The sequence below is a fragment of the Lithobates pipiens genome, unplaced genomic scaffold (genome assembly GCF_037356315.1).
Source record: "Lithobates pipiens isolate NorthernLeopardFrog02 unplaced genomic scaffold, aLitPip1_a1.2 Scaffold_18, whole genome shotgun sequence".
NCBI classification, from domain to species: domain Eukaryota; kingdom Metazoa; phylum Chordata; class Amphibia; order Anura; family Ranidae; genus Lithobates; species Lithobates pipiens.
Window position 1 is genome coordinate 351,258,770 of NW_027507758.1, and position 18,905 is coordinate 351,277,674.

General features: G+C 42.1%; 1 protein-coding gene across 4 annotated transcripts in view; it reads right to left on the reverse strand.

Moving 5' to 3' along the window:
• OPA1 (OPA1 mitochondrial dynamin like GTPase) overlaps window positions 1-18,905 on the reverse strand; it is a 119,219-nt gene that overhangs the window by 38,841 nt on the left and 61,473 nt on the right. For all 4 annotated transcript variants that reach the window (XM_077487478.1, XM_077487476.1, XM_077487477.1 and 1 more), the window contains 3 exons: window positions 17,950-18,066; window positions 13,641-13,734; window positions 11,154-11,264 (listed from right to left, as the gene is read on the reverse strand). In XM_077487478.1, coding sequence (XP_077343604.1) covers window positions 11,154-11,264; window positions 13,641-13,734; window positions 17,950-18,066 — 322 coding nt within the window. The remainder of the gene's footprint in view (window positions 1-11,153; window positions 11,265-13,640; window positions 13,735-17,949; window positions 18,067-18,905) is intronic.

The following is an 18,905-nucleotide window of genomic DNA, read 5'->3' on the forward strand; positions in this document are numbered from 1 at the left end:
CTTATTAGTACATGTACACAGGGTCGTTCATAGGCAAGCTGAGTTTAGAAGAAAAATGCGTTCAGGACGGATGTTCAGAGGCATTTGAAACACCAAATGCCTGTAACAGCTTGTAAACGCGGTAACTCACGTTTAGCTGCGTTTTGTTTACAGGCATTTTTCATTTTTGACTATTACGTGGCTAAATGTGGCAAAATGGACATTTTAAACGTCGTTACTATCTGTCAAGTTAAATCATTCAGGAGAGGTTTTAAAACATCCTGTGTACACACGGTCAGACATTCCGACCACAAAATCCATCAGATTTTTTCTGACGGATTTTGGCCAAAACTTGTGTTGCATACACACGGTCGGACAAAGTTGTCGGAAAATCTGATCGTTCGAAACGAAGTGACGTTTGTTATGTACGACGGGACTACGTAGAGGCCAGTAGCCAATAGCTTTCGTCTCGTAATTTATTCTGAGCATGCATGGCACTTTGTCCATCGGAATTCCCTACACACGATCGGAAAATGTCCGATCAGATTTAGTCGTCGGAAAATTTTAGATCCAGCTCTCAAACTTTTCCATTGGAATTTCCAAAGGAAAAAGTCCGATAGAGCCAACACACGATTGGATTTTCCGACAACATAATCCGATCGGACCTTTTCTGTCTGAGTTTCCGACCGTGTGTACAGGGCATAAGAGTTTCCACAACTGTTTACTAATGTGCAGAGTTATGTAAAAGAAAGTAAAAGCTATAACCTGATATCACAGGGGCAGATCCAGTTGCCAATCTTGCCAGGATCGGTGAGCAAAAAGATGAGGTCAGCCAAATTATACAGATCACATACATATTTGTCTGCAGGACTGCAATAGAACAAGCTAAGTGATAAGCTGATCCAATTTTCATTAAGTGACTAAATAATTTTTAATTAAAAATAGATTGCACGAAAGCCGGCAATACATATTTCCAATCGTGGCTGGTTCAATTGATGGATCGACTTGGGTACAATCAGCCTGCTCATACATGGATAAAATCTTGGTGTGAATCTCTGCCAATTCAGCAGGGACCAGCCATCTATGGCCGGCTTGAGGCTGGTCATTCCACTGCACTTCGACAACTGGCCCAAAACAGCGGTTGCATCAATTGGTTGCAGACACTGTTTGGCCAGCAATTTTCCATCCAGCTCCTTCAGTTTTTCAATCGAGGATGTCAGACAGGAGCGTGGTGACAGGGTCACCGACTAAGGCAAGTTAAGCGGATTCACCCAGAATCCCTCAGTTACTTCACCTTGAATCACCCAATGTATGGTCAGCCAAATTAATTCAGTCTGCACCAATATAGCCTATAGATGGTGAGGAAATCTGCTCAGACATAAAATACAAGATAGAACATCCATGGTGTTTTGTAGCCATGGTAATACAACCGATATACATTAGATATCAGCTGCCCAATCCATAGGTTACTAATCTCACATTTGTTAATACACTCAGGTTAGGACAGGCTGCTGTAGTGTGCACATAAGAGCAGATCTAGCATGTTTATGTAGCAATCTGCAGTTCTCATTAAAGTGGATGTAAACCCGATTCATTAAATTTGAGCTGGGCACTTACATCTGCAGTATTTTGTTATCACTCTTCAAAGAGCCAAGTCCCTTAGCTCTCTCCTGAACCGTCCCTCTGTTATAAGCGTGATACCTCCTGACAATTTCTCGGACACTTTTAGATAAAAGTAGCCTGAACGAATCTTCTGTCAGGGGAGGTTGCTAAAATATATTAACAGGGAGGTGGCCCTATTACAAAACACCTCTGAGTCTCTGTCTATGATGAGAGGGGTGTGTGCCTTTCCTCCAATCAGCAATTTTAGCTAACTTAGCTTTATGCCCAGACATCACACTTTGTGTTAACCAGGAAGAGAAAATTTCCTAACAGATCTGAACTTTCTAAACAGTATATACAGTCAGGTCCATAAATATTGGGACATCGACAAAATTCTATTTTTTTTTTGCCTCTATAGACCCCCACAATGGATTTGAAATGAAACGAACAAGATGTGCTTTAACTGCAGACTTTCAGCTTTTATTTGAGGGTATTCACATCCAAATCAGGTGAACGCTGTAGGAATTACAAATTAGAAAGTATATACAGGTAGTTTAGAAAGTTCAGATCGTGTTTTCTCTTCCTGGTCCTCATTGAGATGGAATGCCGAAACCCAAAACCACCTTTGGAAGAAAAGAGGTTTGCGGACGTATTCCCGCCTTATCCTTGTGGATAACCAGATCGGCCTAGTCTTGCAAGTCGCCCTCCAACTCAGAAACCCTCCTGGCAGATAGAAGACAACTTGACAAAAGACAACTTTCTGGGAATGAGTCAATAAGGGAATCTCCCTGATGTTCTCAAATGGCTGTTTCTAAAGCGCTGACAGCACCAGGTACAGATCCCACTGAAGTAGGGGTGGCCGAACCCGGAGGGACTACTTGCCGAACCTCTTGTACAAAGGTGCTTACCAATGAGTGAGACGCCAAGGGGCGTTGGAAAAAGACAGCCAATGCTGATATCTGTCCCTCGATGGTGCTTAAGGCAAGTTTCTGATCCATGCCTCGCTGTAAAAACAGCAGGATCCTAGAAACCGTGTGCGCGGATGCCACTCCATCTCCTCACACATGGAGATGTAGGCCTTCCACGTACGATGGTAAATCTTCCGAGAGGAAGATTTCCGTGCCCTCAGCATAGTGGAAATTACAGAGTCCGACAGACCTCGGTCCTTTAGCACCTGGTTTTCAACAGCTATGCCGTTAAAACCAGAGATGGTAAAGCAGGATGGAGTATCGGACCTTGCGATAGGTCTTCTCGCATCGGCAACTGCCAAGGAACATCCGCCACCAGGCATACTAGGTCGGTGTACCAGGGACGCCAAGGCCAATCTGGGGCAATATTACTGGAATCCCCTCGACCTCCACTCTGCATAGCAGACGAGGCAACAGTTTGAGTGGGGGAAAGGCATAAATCAGCCGATACTGCCCCCATGGGGCCACCAACGCGTCTGATGTGTCTGCCCAGTGTCTCATGTTATGAACACAAACCTCTGCACCTTCCGATTGAGCTGAGAGGCCAAGAGATCCACATCTGGTGTACCCCACTGCAAGCAAAGAAGCCTGAATACCCCCGGATGCAATGCCCATTCTCCTGGGTCCAGCACCTGGCGACTTAGGTAGTCCGCCTGCTAGTTTTCTACACCCGGGATGTATATGGCAGACACGTGCCGCTCTGCCCACTGGAGGATGTGAGCGACCTCCTGTGCTGTGGCTGAGCTCCTTGTTCCTCCTTGATGTTTGACATATGCCACCGCCGTGGCATTGTCTGACTGGATCCTGATCGGACGCCCTTGGAGCCTCGCTGACCATGTGGATAGGCATAGCCTGATCGCCTGAAGTTCGAGCAAATTGATCGGCAGCTGGGATTCTTCCCGCGACCAAAGGCCATGGGTCGACTTTAACCCCAGCACTCCACCCCAACCAGTCGGGCTGGCGTCTGTTGTGATCACTGTCCAATGGAGAGGAAGGAACGATCTCCCGCACCGAAGGGTCGGAGACCTCAGCCACCGGAGAAGGGAATCCCTGACTAACTGGCTCACCTGAATTTGACGATCCAGGGATAACGGAGATTTGTCTCATTTGGACAGGATCTCCTTCTGCAAGACTTGTGTGTGAAATTGAGTGTACGGTATGGCCTCAAAGGAGGCTACCATGAGGCCCAGAACTCACATGCTGTCCGACACCGGTCCTGGTCTGCATCCTCTGACACGTCAGAAAAGGGGCTGCCAGTCACCGCGGGGCCAGAGTCTGAATCAGAGCTTTCTCCAGAAGACGGGGGGACAGGGGATGTTTTTCTTTTACCCCCCCTTGCGCCCACATGCCGCCTCCACCCTGGCAACAAACGTTTCCAGGACCGCCGACAAAAGTGTCCATGAGCAGGGTGCAATTACAGGGATATCTGGGGAAGAAGCACCAGCTTCTGACGCCATGCTGACCCATCTTGCCTGCCAGACTTGGGGACTTGGGGCAAGGTAAACAATCCCACCCTCTGCTGCATTCTGTGTCTAGTCACAGGTGCGCAGAGTGAAAAACCACGCTGTTCTGAGGTAAAATGAGCCAGCACTGCAGGCAAAACCGTGCTGAGGCTACAAGAAAATGGCCACTGTCCATTTTCGTATAGAAAACACCAAGAAAATGCCTGCCGGACCTCTCAAAAATGTCTGTCAGCAATGCTCTGCATTGAAAATACAGAAAAATGGCGGTGGCCGGCGGACAATGGCACCAGCACATTCTAAGGTAAATTTTACACAGGCACCTCAGACACAGAGAAAAAGGGCAGAAAGACAACGAACGGACCCAAACAGCCAGCGCAGCCCCTGCCAAGGTACAGAGCCCCCCCCCCCGGAGGACCCCCTGGCCCAGGTACATACACCGCACCTCATGCCCAGCCATGCAGCGGCCCCCACAGGGGGAGAAGGGAAAAAAGGGATCGGGAGAGAGGAAAGGGAGAGTGAGAGACCCCCTAATCAACCTCCCAGGGAATGCTCAGCTGCTCTATCCTGCTGAGGCAGGGAGAGCTGTACTTACCCATCTGGTCGGAATAGCTGGACACATTCCATCACAGACCCATCTACCGAGCAGTGCGGGGTGGCTGCTGGCCACGAAACACTGTAAAATAGACAGCAGTAGCCCAGGAGCTGCACTTCTTCACTAGGCAGAAAAAAAACGAAGCTGCAGGAAGCAGGCTGAGGGGTTATAGCCAGAGGAACCGCCCCCTGGGTGGAACTATGCAGTCTTGCTGTTTTTTTAAATGTGTTACATGTTCTGCCTAGTCCTCTCCTGAAGGTGGCGTGATAAACCTACGGTTATTTAAAAGCAGGTTTAAAGGAGCTGTGTCCGTCAATGAACAAAAGAGTTAATATAAATTGCTGCAGGCTGAAACTTTATTCCTCTGAAAATTTATAAAGCACAATAGAAAGTTCTATGCTCCCTGTGCCTTGTGAAGTATAAACCTGCATTGCAATCAGCCGAATACATGGACAGACATATAGCTGCAGCAAAGCCAAAACACAGCATCAGGGAAATAGTTTATAACAAAGACTTACTTGTGTAGATCAAATAAAACTCTGGTTGTAACTGCTAAACAATGCTTCATCTGATAACATCACTTAGCAACAAGCACACAATAAAACACTTTTACCCTAAAAATAATAAAGAAGGTAACATAGCAACCCTGCTACTAATTATCAGCAGAACTGAGTCCAAAGGAAGGCAGACAAGCCTGGACAAGTGTGAACTCCAAGATTACACCATCCGGTAAGCTGCTGCCACTTCATGTACACAATATAGACCACTTTGAAAGGAGAAGAGGGGCACATCTTTTTTCTTACACTGACGTGTGACACATGCCAGCTGGTAGTTAAGGAACGCATTCACCTGTAGGTATCTTCTTAAGAAAGAAGAGTTGGGTCTACTTTGCTGCTTTTATCCTCTCAATATGCATCATATCCTCCAGTCGATCATAAAAGCAAAATAAACTTTGAAAAGATATCAAATCAGATTAGATATGCATCTCCCCTTGCTTAGTTCCAACAGGACAATAGCCAATATGCAGACCAGGAGCTGACAGCATTACAATTGTGTCTGTTTATACCAGGGGTCTCAAACTGGTGGCCCTCTAGCTGTTGCAAACCTACAAGTCCCATGAAGCATTGCAAGGCTTACAGTTACAAGCATGATTCCCACAGGCAAAGGCATGATGGGACTTGTAGTTTCGCAACAGCCGGAAGGCCGCCAGTTTGAGACCCCTGGTTTATACCCTTTCCACTTAATTTTAAAGGACTTAGGAATGACCCAATAAAAACAAGGGAGCACCCAGAGGCCCTAATGTTTGAAATATAACTAGAGCTTTGTTTCATTACATTCTAGGATGATTTCTGTTACTTTACTTTGTAAAGAGCACACTCAAGCTACTGCATGCAGGAGTCTGGGGAGCACACTCATAACCAACAATGAAGTACAACTTCATTGCCAAACCTGAGCAGGAATTTACAACGTGCTGTCCAAAGTAGTAAAATACACAGATATGAACAAGCTTCCAGTGCAGCAGCCAAAATCACTTCCATTAGAAAGCTGCCAATATCCTGAAAAAATGTAAACAGATTCCAGACGGATCTAGCAGCCAGGAGTCTGTTTACAGGCTGACCACAAGCTGCCACCAATGTAAGCCTTACATAAGTGGTAACTAAACCCAGGACCCTGCATTCACTATATCTGGTCTCCCAGTACACAGAACATGGAAATGCAATTACTTTAGTAAATCTAAACTGCTAAATACCTTTTCTCATCAGTAGTATATAGCAGTCTTGTGACTTCTATCAGTGTCTGGTCGAGCACTGGTTAAAGATTGTAGGATGAGTTTTCATTCTCCCCTGACTGTCCTATAAAGCTGCAGGACCCCTGGCCTTCTGTGTGGACAGTACTGATTGGCCCTGTGCTCTCCAAAAAATAAATAAAAATAAAAATGATTTAACTATAACCGCTTGCCGACCAACCGCCGTCACTATACTGTGGCAGATCGTGGGCACAAGAGCCAGAATAGGGACACACGTCTGTGTACAAATCCCTGTTCTGTGAGGAGAGAGAGATTGTGTGTTCCTACTAGCTAGGAACAACAATCTGTCATCTCCTCTAGTCAGTCCCATCCCCCTACAGTTAGAACAAACATGAGGGAACACAGTTAACCCTTTGATCGCCCGTTAACTCCTTCCCTGTCAGTGACATTTACCCAGTATTCAGTATATTTTTACAGCACTAATCGCTGTATAATTGGCAATGGTCCCAAAAATGTGTCAAAAGTGTCCGATCTGTCTGCCATAATGTGGCAGTCTTAATAAAAATCACTGATCACCGCCATTACTAGTAATAGTAAAAAAAATTAAATAATAAAAAATGCCATAAATCTATCCCCCATTTTATAGACGCTATAACTTTTGCGCAAATCAATATACGCTCATTGCAATTTTTATTATCAAAAATATGTAGAAGAATATATATCAGTCTAAACTGAGGAAAAAAATGAGCTTTTTTTTATTAAAAACAAAAAAAATAACAAATTGGGGATATTATAGCAAAAAAGTACAAAATAGTGTTTATTTCAAAATTGTTGCTCTTTTTTGTTTATAGCGCCAAAAAAAAAAAAAACCACCACCAAAAGAAAGCTCTATTTGTGGGGGGGATGTCAATTTTGTTTGGGTACAGTTAAAGTGACACAGTGCCATATCGCAAAAAATGGCCTGGTCATTGAGCAGCCAAATCTATTAGGGCTGAAGTGGTTAATGTCACATTAAAGATGAGTTATACTCAAAATTGTTTTTCAAGTTCTGGATAGAGTGGAGTAGGCAGATTCACCCTCCATTGTCTTGGTGGTGACCACTGGCACCAAAAGAAAAAGATGGCAAATTCAAAATGTTGCAGTTGCCATCTGAACCAACAGTGAGGGTAAGGCTCGGTTCACATTGGCGTGATGTGAGAACCCCGAGAATCCACTGCGGGTTCCCGCATTGCACCCGACTCGCACACTGCCATGTGAGAACCGCTGGTAGTGTCAATACAAAGTTAATGACATGCCCAGATCAGTTCGCTTATAGCAGTGCAAACTATCTACCCGGACTTGAAATCGAATCGCATGGGTGTTTTAACACCCATGCGATCGGATTCTGGTGCAGACCAAAAAAAGGGTCCCGCAAGACTCTGCGATGCAAATTCAGCCATACAATCTGTATGGCTGAATTTGAATTGCACAAACATTGCACGCGATTTTCACAGCAGCGTGTTGCGAATCACATGCAATGTCACACAATGCACCAGTGTGAACCCAGTATAAAAGTATGGAGACATTTAATCAAGTGACATCTAAGATGGGGAAATCCCGTCACTTTATAGACATTTCCTCATACTTATTGTAGTTCCAGAACAAGACAAAGGAAAATCCCCCCAATAGGATATTATCTATTCCCTACTAATTGTAGATTTATGCACTTTGACCCCAACTTCAGCAAGAGTTTCCTGAGCACAATCCTAGGGTTCTTGGAGACTTCTTTTAGCATTGAACAGTCAGTGTTTGACTGAGCTAAGGCTGGCTTGTATAACTATCAGGCTGATCAAAAGAAAACTGAATGGATTTGGAGACATCGAACGGTCAGGGTTCAGGTTTAATTTGATCGGCCAGCCACTCCACCACAAATTAGCATGCAGTTCAAAATTTATGCTACTTGTAAGTTATTTTCCTTACAGTAGAATGGTTGCTTTCAAATAATTTGATGATCTTTTTAAATCCCTTGCTAAACGCATAGGCATCCACAACTATTTTTCTGAGGGCCTCAGAAAGCTCTTTTAATCTTGGCACGATGACACCACAAGGCAATAGCAAAGAAAACAGCAAACCCTAGGTATCCGAGGTGTAAATATAAGACAGTTTCTACTTGTAGACACTTTTAATCCTTGGCACATAATCTTGAACACCAGATTCGAGTTTCATGGATTGAAGAGGTGGTAAATGTGGAGGCGTACTTACTTTTTCCAAATGACAAAGCTGCATTTTTGTTAATTTTAGATAATTAAAATGAACACCAGGTCATTTTTTGTGTCAATTGTTCAAGTATGTCACCTCTATCATCACATCAACAGATCAGAGTAAACAGACAATTGAATGTTTTTGTAAGGAAAAAAAAAAAACCCCTATAAATTTTAGTACTATATGAACCAGCAAGACAAACGTGCAATAAATATTTCATAAGCATACTAGCATAAGTTAGATGCAAGACTGCCCTCTTGTGATTACAATTCAAACTTCATTTTACTGCTAACATCTTTGTGTGAACCTGCTATACCCAAGACTGGCCATACATTAATCAGTTATTTTGTTTTTTTAATCACCCAGCGGGCAAATTGAAAGAATTGAATTCCCCATCCACACAAGCTAGGTGGATTAAGGAATCCTCCCCGCTGCGTTATTGTATTCTGACAGCAGGGAGTCCTCCTCAGAATACACAAATCATCATTGCAGCACTGATAAAGATTTTTTTTTTTCTAACAAGCCCATTTCAGAACGGCATCATTAGATTGGCTTCTCTGGAACGAGAACGCCATAGATGGAAATTTGGCCAGACCCTGCAGAACTGGCCAAATTTCCATCTATGGACAAGCCCAGGTTACGTTCAAGTGATTTCTGTACCCTGGACACTTATTGAACTAGCTTAAATTACACAAACCCAAAGTGCATGAGATTTTAGGCACTGCAAACTTCAAATGTACATTTTAGCTATTAAGGCCAGTTCACACTATAGAAACGCAGTCCGGATGCGCTCCAGATGCTTTTCTGTATGCACATTTTTGACGTGCTTTCGATCTGCTAATCACAGATTGAGATAAAGGGGCAGTCAGTGGCTCTATACCACGTGATCAGCTGTGTCCACAGCTTATCACAAATGTAAACAGAAGCTGGTTATCGGAGAAGAGAAGAGAAGAGAAGAGAACCGATAACTGGCTTTTCTAAAAAGCACATTGACACCGATAATCAGGGCACTAATGATCAGTGTCCTGATTATCTGTGCAGTCCAAATAGTGCCTACCAGTGCCACCCATTAGCGTAAACTATTAGTGCCCAAAGCCCATTAGTGCCACCCCACCAGTGCCGCCCCACCAGGGCACAGAAGAAGCAACATAACCGGTTTATAAAATTTTATAACTATGAAAAAAGTTTTTTTCAACAATTTGCCGACCGCCATTTGTATATATACACGTCGGCAAAATGGCAGGGCTGGGCAAAGTAACATACCCGTATATTACTTTAAATTGCCGCAAGCTCCGTGACCATGCCCTCAATGTCCGCGGGGATACCTGCGATCGTGTCACGGAGCTGAAGAACGAGGAGATGCCGATGTAAACACAGCATCTCTCCGTTCTGCTTAGTGACAGGACAATGATTGTCTGCTCCCAATGACAGGGAGCAGACGATCCTTGTCCTGTCACTAGGCAGAACAGAGAGATGCTGTGTTTACATCGGCATCTCCTCGTTCTTCAGCTCCGTGACACGATCGCAGGTATCCCCGCGGACATTGAGGGCATGGTCACGGAGCTCGCTGCAATTTAAAGTAATGTATGGGTATGTTACATCCCCCAGACAGTTAGAAACACGCCCCAGGACACAACCCCTCCCCGCCCCCTAGTGGTTAACCCCTTCACTGCCAGTGACATTTTTACAGTAATCAATGCAATTTTATAGCATTGGTCGCTGTATTAATGCCAATGGTCCCAAAAATGTGTCAAAATTGTCAGATATGTCCACCATAATGTCACAGTCACAATATAAAAAAATAAATAAATAAATAAAATTGTGCTGATCGCCAATACTAGTAAAAAAAAAAAATTAATAAAAATGCCATAAAACTATCCCCTATTTTGTAGACGCTATAACTTTTGCGCAAACCAATCAAACGCTTATTGCAGTTTTTTTTACCAAAAATATGTCGAAGAATATATATTGGCCTAAACTGAGGAAAGAATCTTTTTTTAGATATTTCTTGGGGATATTATAGCAAAAAGTAAATAATGCATTTTTTTCAAAATTGTCTCTCTTTTTTTGTTTATAGCGCAAAAAACCCCCCAAAAAAACCTGCAGAGGTGATCAAATACCACCAAAAGAAAGCTCTATTTGTGGGGGGAAAAAAAAGCATGTAAATTTTTTTGGGGTATAACATTGCACGACCGTGCAATTGTCAGTTAAAGCGACAGTGCCGAATCGTAAAAAGTGCTCTGGTCAGGAAGGGGGTAAAACCTTTCTGGGGCTGAAGTGGTTAAATAATTTGTCTTCAATCGTTTATTTAGAAAAAAATTTAAAAAAACCCAGTGGTGATTAAACACCACCAAAATAAATCTCCGTTTGTGTGAAAATGATAAAAATGTAATCTGGGTACAGCGTAGAATGACCGCGCAATTGTCATTCAAAGTGCGACATCGCTGAAAACTGAAAATTGGCCTGAACAGGAAGAGGGTAAAAAGTGCCCAGTAGGCAAGTGATTAATAACACAGGAAAAATGTTTGGTCTGCATACATAAATAAAAAGACAGAACTTACTAAGATCTTCTGCTAGTTGGACCCGCTTTCCGGTTAGCAAGTTAACTTTTTTATCACTGTCTTCAGCAAAGTCTTCCAAGATCTCTTTTACATTCTTCTCTAATCTCCTTACTGCAAGAAAAAGATAAGCAGAGAAAGTGCAGAGTAAAGTTACCTACAGGCATTAGATGAGTAAACTTGGCTTTGTTTTACAAATTTTGACACAGGCATGCACACATTGTACATGCATGTCCATATTCTCAGCAGATATCACTGTTATCTTAGGGGAATCACAGAACCCAACCCATCCAATTAGGGCTGCCCATTCACAAGTAGGGTGGTCAGACATGCAGCCACAACCCAAATGCCCTCTCTGCAGCAAAACGGAGTACTGCAGCTGGTTCCACAAACCTAATTTAATGGAAAAGCAGACATGGAAAACTAGGGCTGCACAGATTATCTCAGGTGAACAGAAAATTTCACCCAACAGCATCGGCCATTAAATATCCAAATAGCACTATTGAATCTGCAGGTACCTATGCCACCAAATGTTAATACTAATGCTGGTTATACACACAGATTATTATTCAACCTGCAGGCTGAATACAAATATTCTAACAGATTACCTAATCCACACTATTTGGTTTTTCACTGAAAGACTGTCAAATGGTGGGTGGTATATAGTGAAATTTATAGTGTGCCATTTACGCCTATATACTGGCAAATGTATATAAAATATATTTAAACATAACAATTACCAATGCAAGATCACAAGTAGCTTGTATATAGCAATGTAAGAGCCTCAAAAATGAGATTCAACAGGACAAAATGACAAAAACCCAACTTATGAAGAGCCGGCTCAAATATCAAAGTAGAACTGAAGGTAAACTTTTTTTTTCCCCATTTTGGACAGAATAGAGAGGATTAGAACACCAATTAGATTTGTTATTAGTGTCTGTGTCCCCGTCAGGGAGATTCACCCTCGACATTTGTCCTGTTTACCATTATCACTGAAAGTAAAAGAAAACCCCTAATTTTGGGTTGTCCCCAGAACAGTAATAGAGGGAAAATCTTTCAATGAGACCATTAGTTCTGGTTGCTGACCTGGGGGACGCCAATAGATTACCTTAATTTACAGGTATTTCCTCTAATTTCCTGTTTTGGCTATGGGACAGGAAGCGAAGGGAAACCCCCGCAATGGGACACTCCTTTACGCTATCCAAAATTTAAAAAACAAAAAAAAAAAAAGTTTTGCCTATAGTTCTACTTTAATGTAAATACATCACGGACCTTCCTTGAAAATGTCAGCTACCTGACCGTCAGTTGACTTCAAGCCCAACTTTGGGAAAATGTTTAATTATCATCTGCAGCGGGATTGTGCCCACACTGCAAAGATTAATTGCTAATTTTCTCTAGGGAAATCAAAATACTTACCCCCCCCCCAGTCTGTCAGTGAAATGTTCCTTTGTCCAATTCAGGGCTATGGACCCTTTTTGGTCTTGATGAAGTCAGGATCCTAGACCGCTACAGCGTAGGTGTAAAAAAGGCTTTGGGGATCAGTCTAGTAGTGTTAACTAAACAAGAAATGAACCCATGCAGTGCAGGCATAGTCCCAATTGCAATGGATAATATCTTAGTTGCCTAGAGATGGGCTTTAAGTGTAGACCTAAGGACTACCGTTCCTTATCTGCGTGCTTGTGCCAAGTCAGTGACACTGAAAGTTGCAAAAGACAGTAGGCCAAAATGGCTGCCAGGCAACTAGCATCTTCATAAAGTTCTCACCAATGGAGGTTCCATGTGTCTCTAATGAAAGGCTTACTTAAAGATCTTTAACCACTTCCATACCGGGCCTACACTCCTCTCCTACATGTAAAAAAATCATAATTTTTTTTTGCTAGAAACACATTAAACAGGTGATACTCTAAAAATCTGAATATCGTGCAAAGTTAATTTATTTTACTAATGCGACTTAAAAGATGAAACCAATATATGAGATAGACTCTTTACATGCAAAGCAAGATAGTTCAAGCCATGATTTTTCGAGTATCACCTGTATATGTTTTTTGGCAGACACCCTAGGGAATAAAATGGCGGTCGTTGCAACTTATGTCACACGGTATTTGCGCAACAATTTTTCAAACTTTTTTTCATGAGTTTCATGAATGATGTACTGTGGGCAGGAAGTGGTTAAGGACCCCCAAGTTTTAGTTACCTGTATAAAAAAAAAGAAGACCGGAATTCTTACTCTAAAATACAGCAATAAGATTTAGGGATTTCTCAAATTCCTCACTTCGTTTTCTAGTATTATATTTCAGATACTTTTATAGATACAGTTTAGGGGATGAAAATATTGATAATTTCCTTTATGGCCAGTTCAAGTTTAATTTTGTTTAGTTGATACAGTTTGCAAAGTAAAATGTGTTTTTTTTTTTTTTACTACTGCAGTCACTACAGATCTGGCTGACCTGCAACAAAGATCACATAGATGCACCATTTTTCAAATCCTACCTTCTGTGTTTGTTAGCTGCTGCCTTAAGGTGTTTGCAGTGATTGCCAACATCCGCTGTATTCTCCAAAAAAGGACCACATCATTGCATTCCAGCTAAAAAACAAAAAAACACAAAAAAAATTAGTGTGGGTAAGACATTTTCAAATCTTAGAAAAGGCTAGTATCCAGTGTTCCTTAATTACCACCATAGGGTGTGCCTGCAGTATTTCTAAATCACCTTCTGATGGTCTGAATATGAAAGATTCTGCTTTAAGACTAACCGGTCGTCACGGAATTTCCTACTAAATTCTCAGGCACAGAAATTTGCATTTTTGATGAGACCTTCCCTACAAACCATAACATCTCAGAGCAGCTGGCTGCAGATCCAGATGTTAAAAAGCCCCTAGGACTTGGGACAAGACATGGATCAGAATTACTATAAGAACACTCCACATGGGTAAGAGAAAAATGTGCATACTACTAGTATGACAATAAAAAAATAAAAATATAGTTTTTATTCTACTAAATGTTCTATTAAACTCAACATAAAATTCAGATATCGGACAAAGGCAACATTTAATAATTTTGTATAATAATGAGCTCTGACAACACCATTTAAATATCAAAGTGTTAACCACTTCAATACTGGGCACTTTCACCTTCTTCCTGCCCAGGCCAATTTTCAGCTTTCAGCGCTGTCACACTTTGAATGAAAATTGCACGGTCATGCCACGCTGTACCCTCCTTCGCCTCTGTATGTGATTTATAAAAATAAATGCTACAAATACCTAATTTCAGAGCCGAGATTGCAATCGCGTGACCGGCCGGATCTCTCCTTTCCTCCTCAGATGCAGCAGGCAGGACCGAGAATCCCCTGCTGACATTAGTCAAAAGGAGAGGAGGAGAGGAGGAGATATCCAGCCAGTCATGTGATCGTGATCTCTGCTCTCAAATTAGGAATTTGCAGCATTTTTATAAATCATACATAGAGGGGGACACTACAATAGGATGCTGCACGGATGGTGCATACAGGTTAGTGTTATTCAAGCGGCACTGTCACAAGCTGACAGGCAGGGAGGGAAGGAAGGGGGAGAGAGCACAGAGGAGACAGAGCAGGCTGTGAATGACATAAGGTCATGAGGTACATAAACTGACCACGGTGTCAGGGCTCAGCAGCCATGATACACTGTGGTCAGTTTACAGGGGGGAGGTACAAACTGGCAGGATCAGACAGTTTTTTTGTTTTTTAGGTGTACAGGGGGCCAAATGACACAGCACAAGCACTGTGTCATATAACACGCTTTAAAGGAGCAGGATCAATTTCTTTTTGGGGGTTAACAAGCGCTTTAACTTTAGTTATTAAAAATGTAATTTTATAAAAACACCTCAGATTTGTTAGACGTTATTAAAAAAGAAGCCTAATAGGTTTCAAAAGTGTATCATAAAAGTAAAAAAAAAGAAAAAACCTGCATTAATAGATGGCTAATAGATATGCTACTGTTGCATATCAGAAAAGTCTCCTTTAAACAGAACAACTCTGCAGAGGGCCTGCCAAGTCACATGCACTCCACTAGAAGGGCTTACACAATAGCTAGGAGATTACCACACTATAAACCGCAATGGAAGACAACAGATGACAAAATGGAGCATGTTTTAAGCTCTGTGACTGCTTTTACTGTGCAAATGCTGTATGCCGTCCTGAGTTTCAGGCTGTAATCAACAGATATAGCAACATGTACATCTCCAACTCCAAAAAAGTTGGGATGCTGTTCAAAATCTACATAAAAATAGAACTCAATGATTTGCAAATCTCTTAAACCCATATTTTATTTACAATAGAAAATAAAAAAACATTTCAAATATTTAAAATGAGAAAATTTAAGGAAAACAATGTCATTTTGAAACTGATGGCAGCAACACGTCTCACAAAAGTTGGGACAGGGCAACAACAACAGGGCTGTGGTACGTAAGTGGTACTAACAAGGAAGAGCTGGAAGAACATTTTGCAACAGGTCAGTTACATGTAAGGAAATGACTCCGGATGGCTGCACTTCCAATAATCCTTTTTATTAAAGCTTCATAAGACAAGTGGTTGACAAATGGAGCAAGTGGACAAAGAGGTAGACACCTTTCACGCAAATGTTAGGGCTTAGTCATTACCTGTAAAGCAAAATGTTAAAACATCACGAGGACCAATACTGACAAATTCCATTGAGACACAGGAAGGAAATATGCACTAAAAAGGTTGCAGGAAATGCAATACAGGAAAGCTTCAAAATATCTATTTAAAAAAAATAAAAATAAAAATAAGGGGAAATAGCTAAGAACAAAAAAGGGGGGGGGGGGGGGGCAGTAGGTACTAATATACTGAGGGTAACTAGCTGAGAAAAGGGAAAAGGGGAGGGGAAAAAAAGGAGGCAATGACTAAGAGTTAACATTTGTGTGAAACACTTCTACATCTTTGTCCTCTGCTCCATTTATCAACCACTTGTCATATGAAGGTTTAATAAAAAGGATTATGGGACGTGCTGCCATCCTGAATCCTTTCCTTACGTTACACAGCATGCGAGCTGGGCTAGCACCTAACTAGTGTATGTGTTGGGGAATTAACCTGAGACTCACTCACCTGGAGCAGCTTTTTTGTTTTATTGAGGTCAGTAACATGACTGGACTTAAAAAGAGCATATCAGAGAGTCAGAGTGTCTCAGAAGTAAAGATGGGTAGAGGTTCAACAATCTGAAAAGCTGCATTGAACAATTTTAGAACAATGTTTCTTACTGTAAAATTGCAAAGACTTTAAATATATCATCATCTACAGTACATATCATCAAAATATTCTTAGAATCTGGAGAAATCTCTGTGCACAAGGGAGAAGGCTGAACCACAGTACTGGATGCCCGTAATCTTCAGGACATCAGACGGCACTGCATTAAAAACAGGCACAATTCTGCAATGGACATTACTGAATGGGCTGGGGAATACGTCCAAAAATCACTGCCTGTGAACACAGTTCGCCGTACCATCCAAACATGCAAAGAAGCAGCAATATCCAAACAGGATCCAGAAACGCTGCTGTAATTTCTGGGCCGAAGCTCATTTAAAATGGTCTGCTGCAAAGTGGAAAACTGTTCTGTGGTCAGATGAATCAAAACGTGATATTCTCCAGACTAAAGAAAAGAGGAACCTTCCAGCTTCTTATCAATTCAAAAGCCTGTATCACAGATGGTTTTGGGGTGCATTAATGTGTATTGAATAGGCAGCTTGCACATCTGGAAATGTACCATCAATGCTAATAGATTTATCCAGGTTTCAGAGCAGCATATGCTCCCTTCCAGATGAAGTCTTTCAGGGAGGAGGGCCTTGCATGTTTCAGTAAGACCCATGCTTAACCGCATACTTCAGCTATGACAACAGCATTCGTTTGTAGTGAAAGAGTGCAAGTGCTTAAAGCGGTAGTAAACCCGCAAATTTTTTAATTTTTTTTAACACCTGCAAAGCAAAAAGGCATAATGAGCTAGTATGCACCGCATACTAGCTCATTATGAAATACTTACCTTAGAACGAGTCCCCGACATCTGGCCCGATCCACGCCGAGGGAGCTGACATGCTCCCTCTGCGTTTCTTCCGGGTATCGTGGCTCCGGCGCTGTGAGTGGCCGGAGCCGCGATATCGTCCCTCCGCGCATGCACGCAGGAGATTTCATTCCGGCCGGCCGGCCACTGCCGGATTTTCAGGCCGAGAATCCCCTTGTGCGCATGCGCCGCTGCAGTCAGAGGCGCATACCGAGGGGAATATCTCCTAAACCGTACAGGTTTAGGAGATTTTTTTTTACCTACAGGTAAGCCTTATTATAGGCTTTCCTGTAGGTAAAAGTTAAAAAATTGAGTATACAACCACTTTAACTGTGACAACATTCCTCTCCCAAAACCCAAGCAACTGGTGCCCTCAATTCCCAGATGTTTATAGAGTGTTGTTCACAGAAGAGATGATACACCGTGATAATCATAGCCCTGTCCCATCTTTATTGAAATTTTGGAAAATCATTGTATTCTGTTATTTGGTAGTTTTTACACGGAGTCCCAACTTTTTTGGGGTTGTAAACGATCACATAAGGGAAACTTTTCAGAAGAGTAATTGTGAATGTGAATTGATGGAGAATATTCCAAGCTTCCAAGCACGTCATATTAAGAAAAGCTGTGATTTGGCCGTTTTTTAAATGAAATGCCTTTTTTATAGCTTTATGCCTCTACCATTAGGTTTTATTTAATACAATTCACTGGGGCTATTAAAAAGATTTTATTTTATAAATAAAAAAAAATCACTTCTTACCTCAGAATCTACAAAATGTCTCTGATAGTAATAGAATCCTCTCCTGCAAAGATTACAGTGCCCGAGAGCAGACCTCAAAAAATGTTTTCTGAAAACTTGGTGCCACGTGTCCTTGATCTGCAAAAGTTGTGACGTTTTTGCGTTAACTTTCTAATTATTAAAATCGAAAAGAGCACATGAGAGAAACAAAACAGAAAAAAGCATCAGCAACCTAAAGAAAAAAGGGTGGTTATTTCACATACTGGATACATTTTTTTTGTGCAAAAGGTACAAGGAGGAAATGTAAATACTGTATGTATATGCAAGAGGTACATGCATGTCAATATGTAATTTAAAAAGTTGTGTGAGCATAGAAGCCTTTGGATCGTCTCCTAGTAAAGTGGCATAAAAAGAACCACAGGAGGTCACCTTATCCTTGCCTTTAATAGGATCGCTGCCTTAGGAGTAACTAGGAAGGTAGGCTCTCATATCCACTGCAGCCAAGCACAAAGTACAGTCAAGGATCAAATTCCAAGGCCAATAGGCCAGATCAAGCCTTGAACTGGAAAGGACACCAGAAGACTCCACCTCTTCCCCCTGCAGTGCCTATATGTCGTACAAATGGCAACCACAGTGCCCAGAACAGATGTCACTCCATCCACTGAAGTGGACTTTGCATGGAAGCAGACATGGCCACACTTCCCACAACATGGAACGTGGCCTGGAGAATCTTGCACACGCATTAGGGGGTAACATCTTCCTCGGGTATATGCCCTTTACTGGCACGAGAGTGTGAAGAAGGCTCCAGGATAGCTAGGTCAATAAAAATTAAACTAATTTAGAGGCTCCGAGCCCAAAACTGAAACAGGGAAAAACAAGATAGCACCCACGAGAGCAAGCCTCCATCACTTTAGAAGAGTTATGTAAGTGAACCCTGTACAGGAGGAAACACAAAATTGATTTTGCAGTCCCATGAA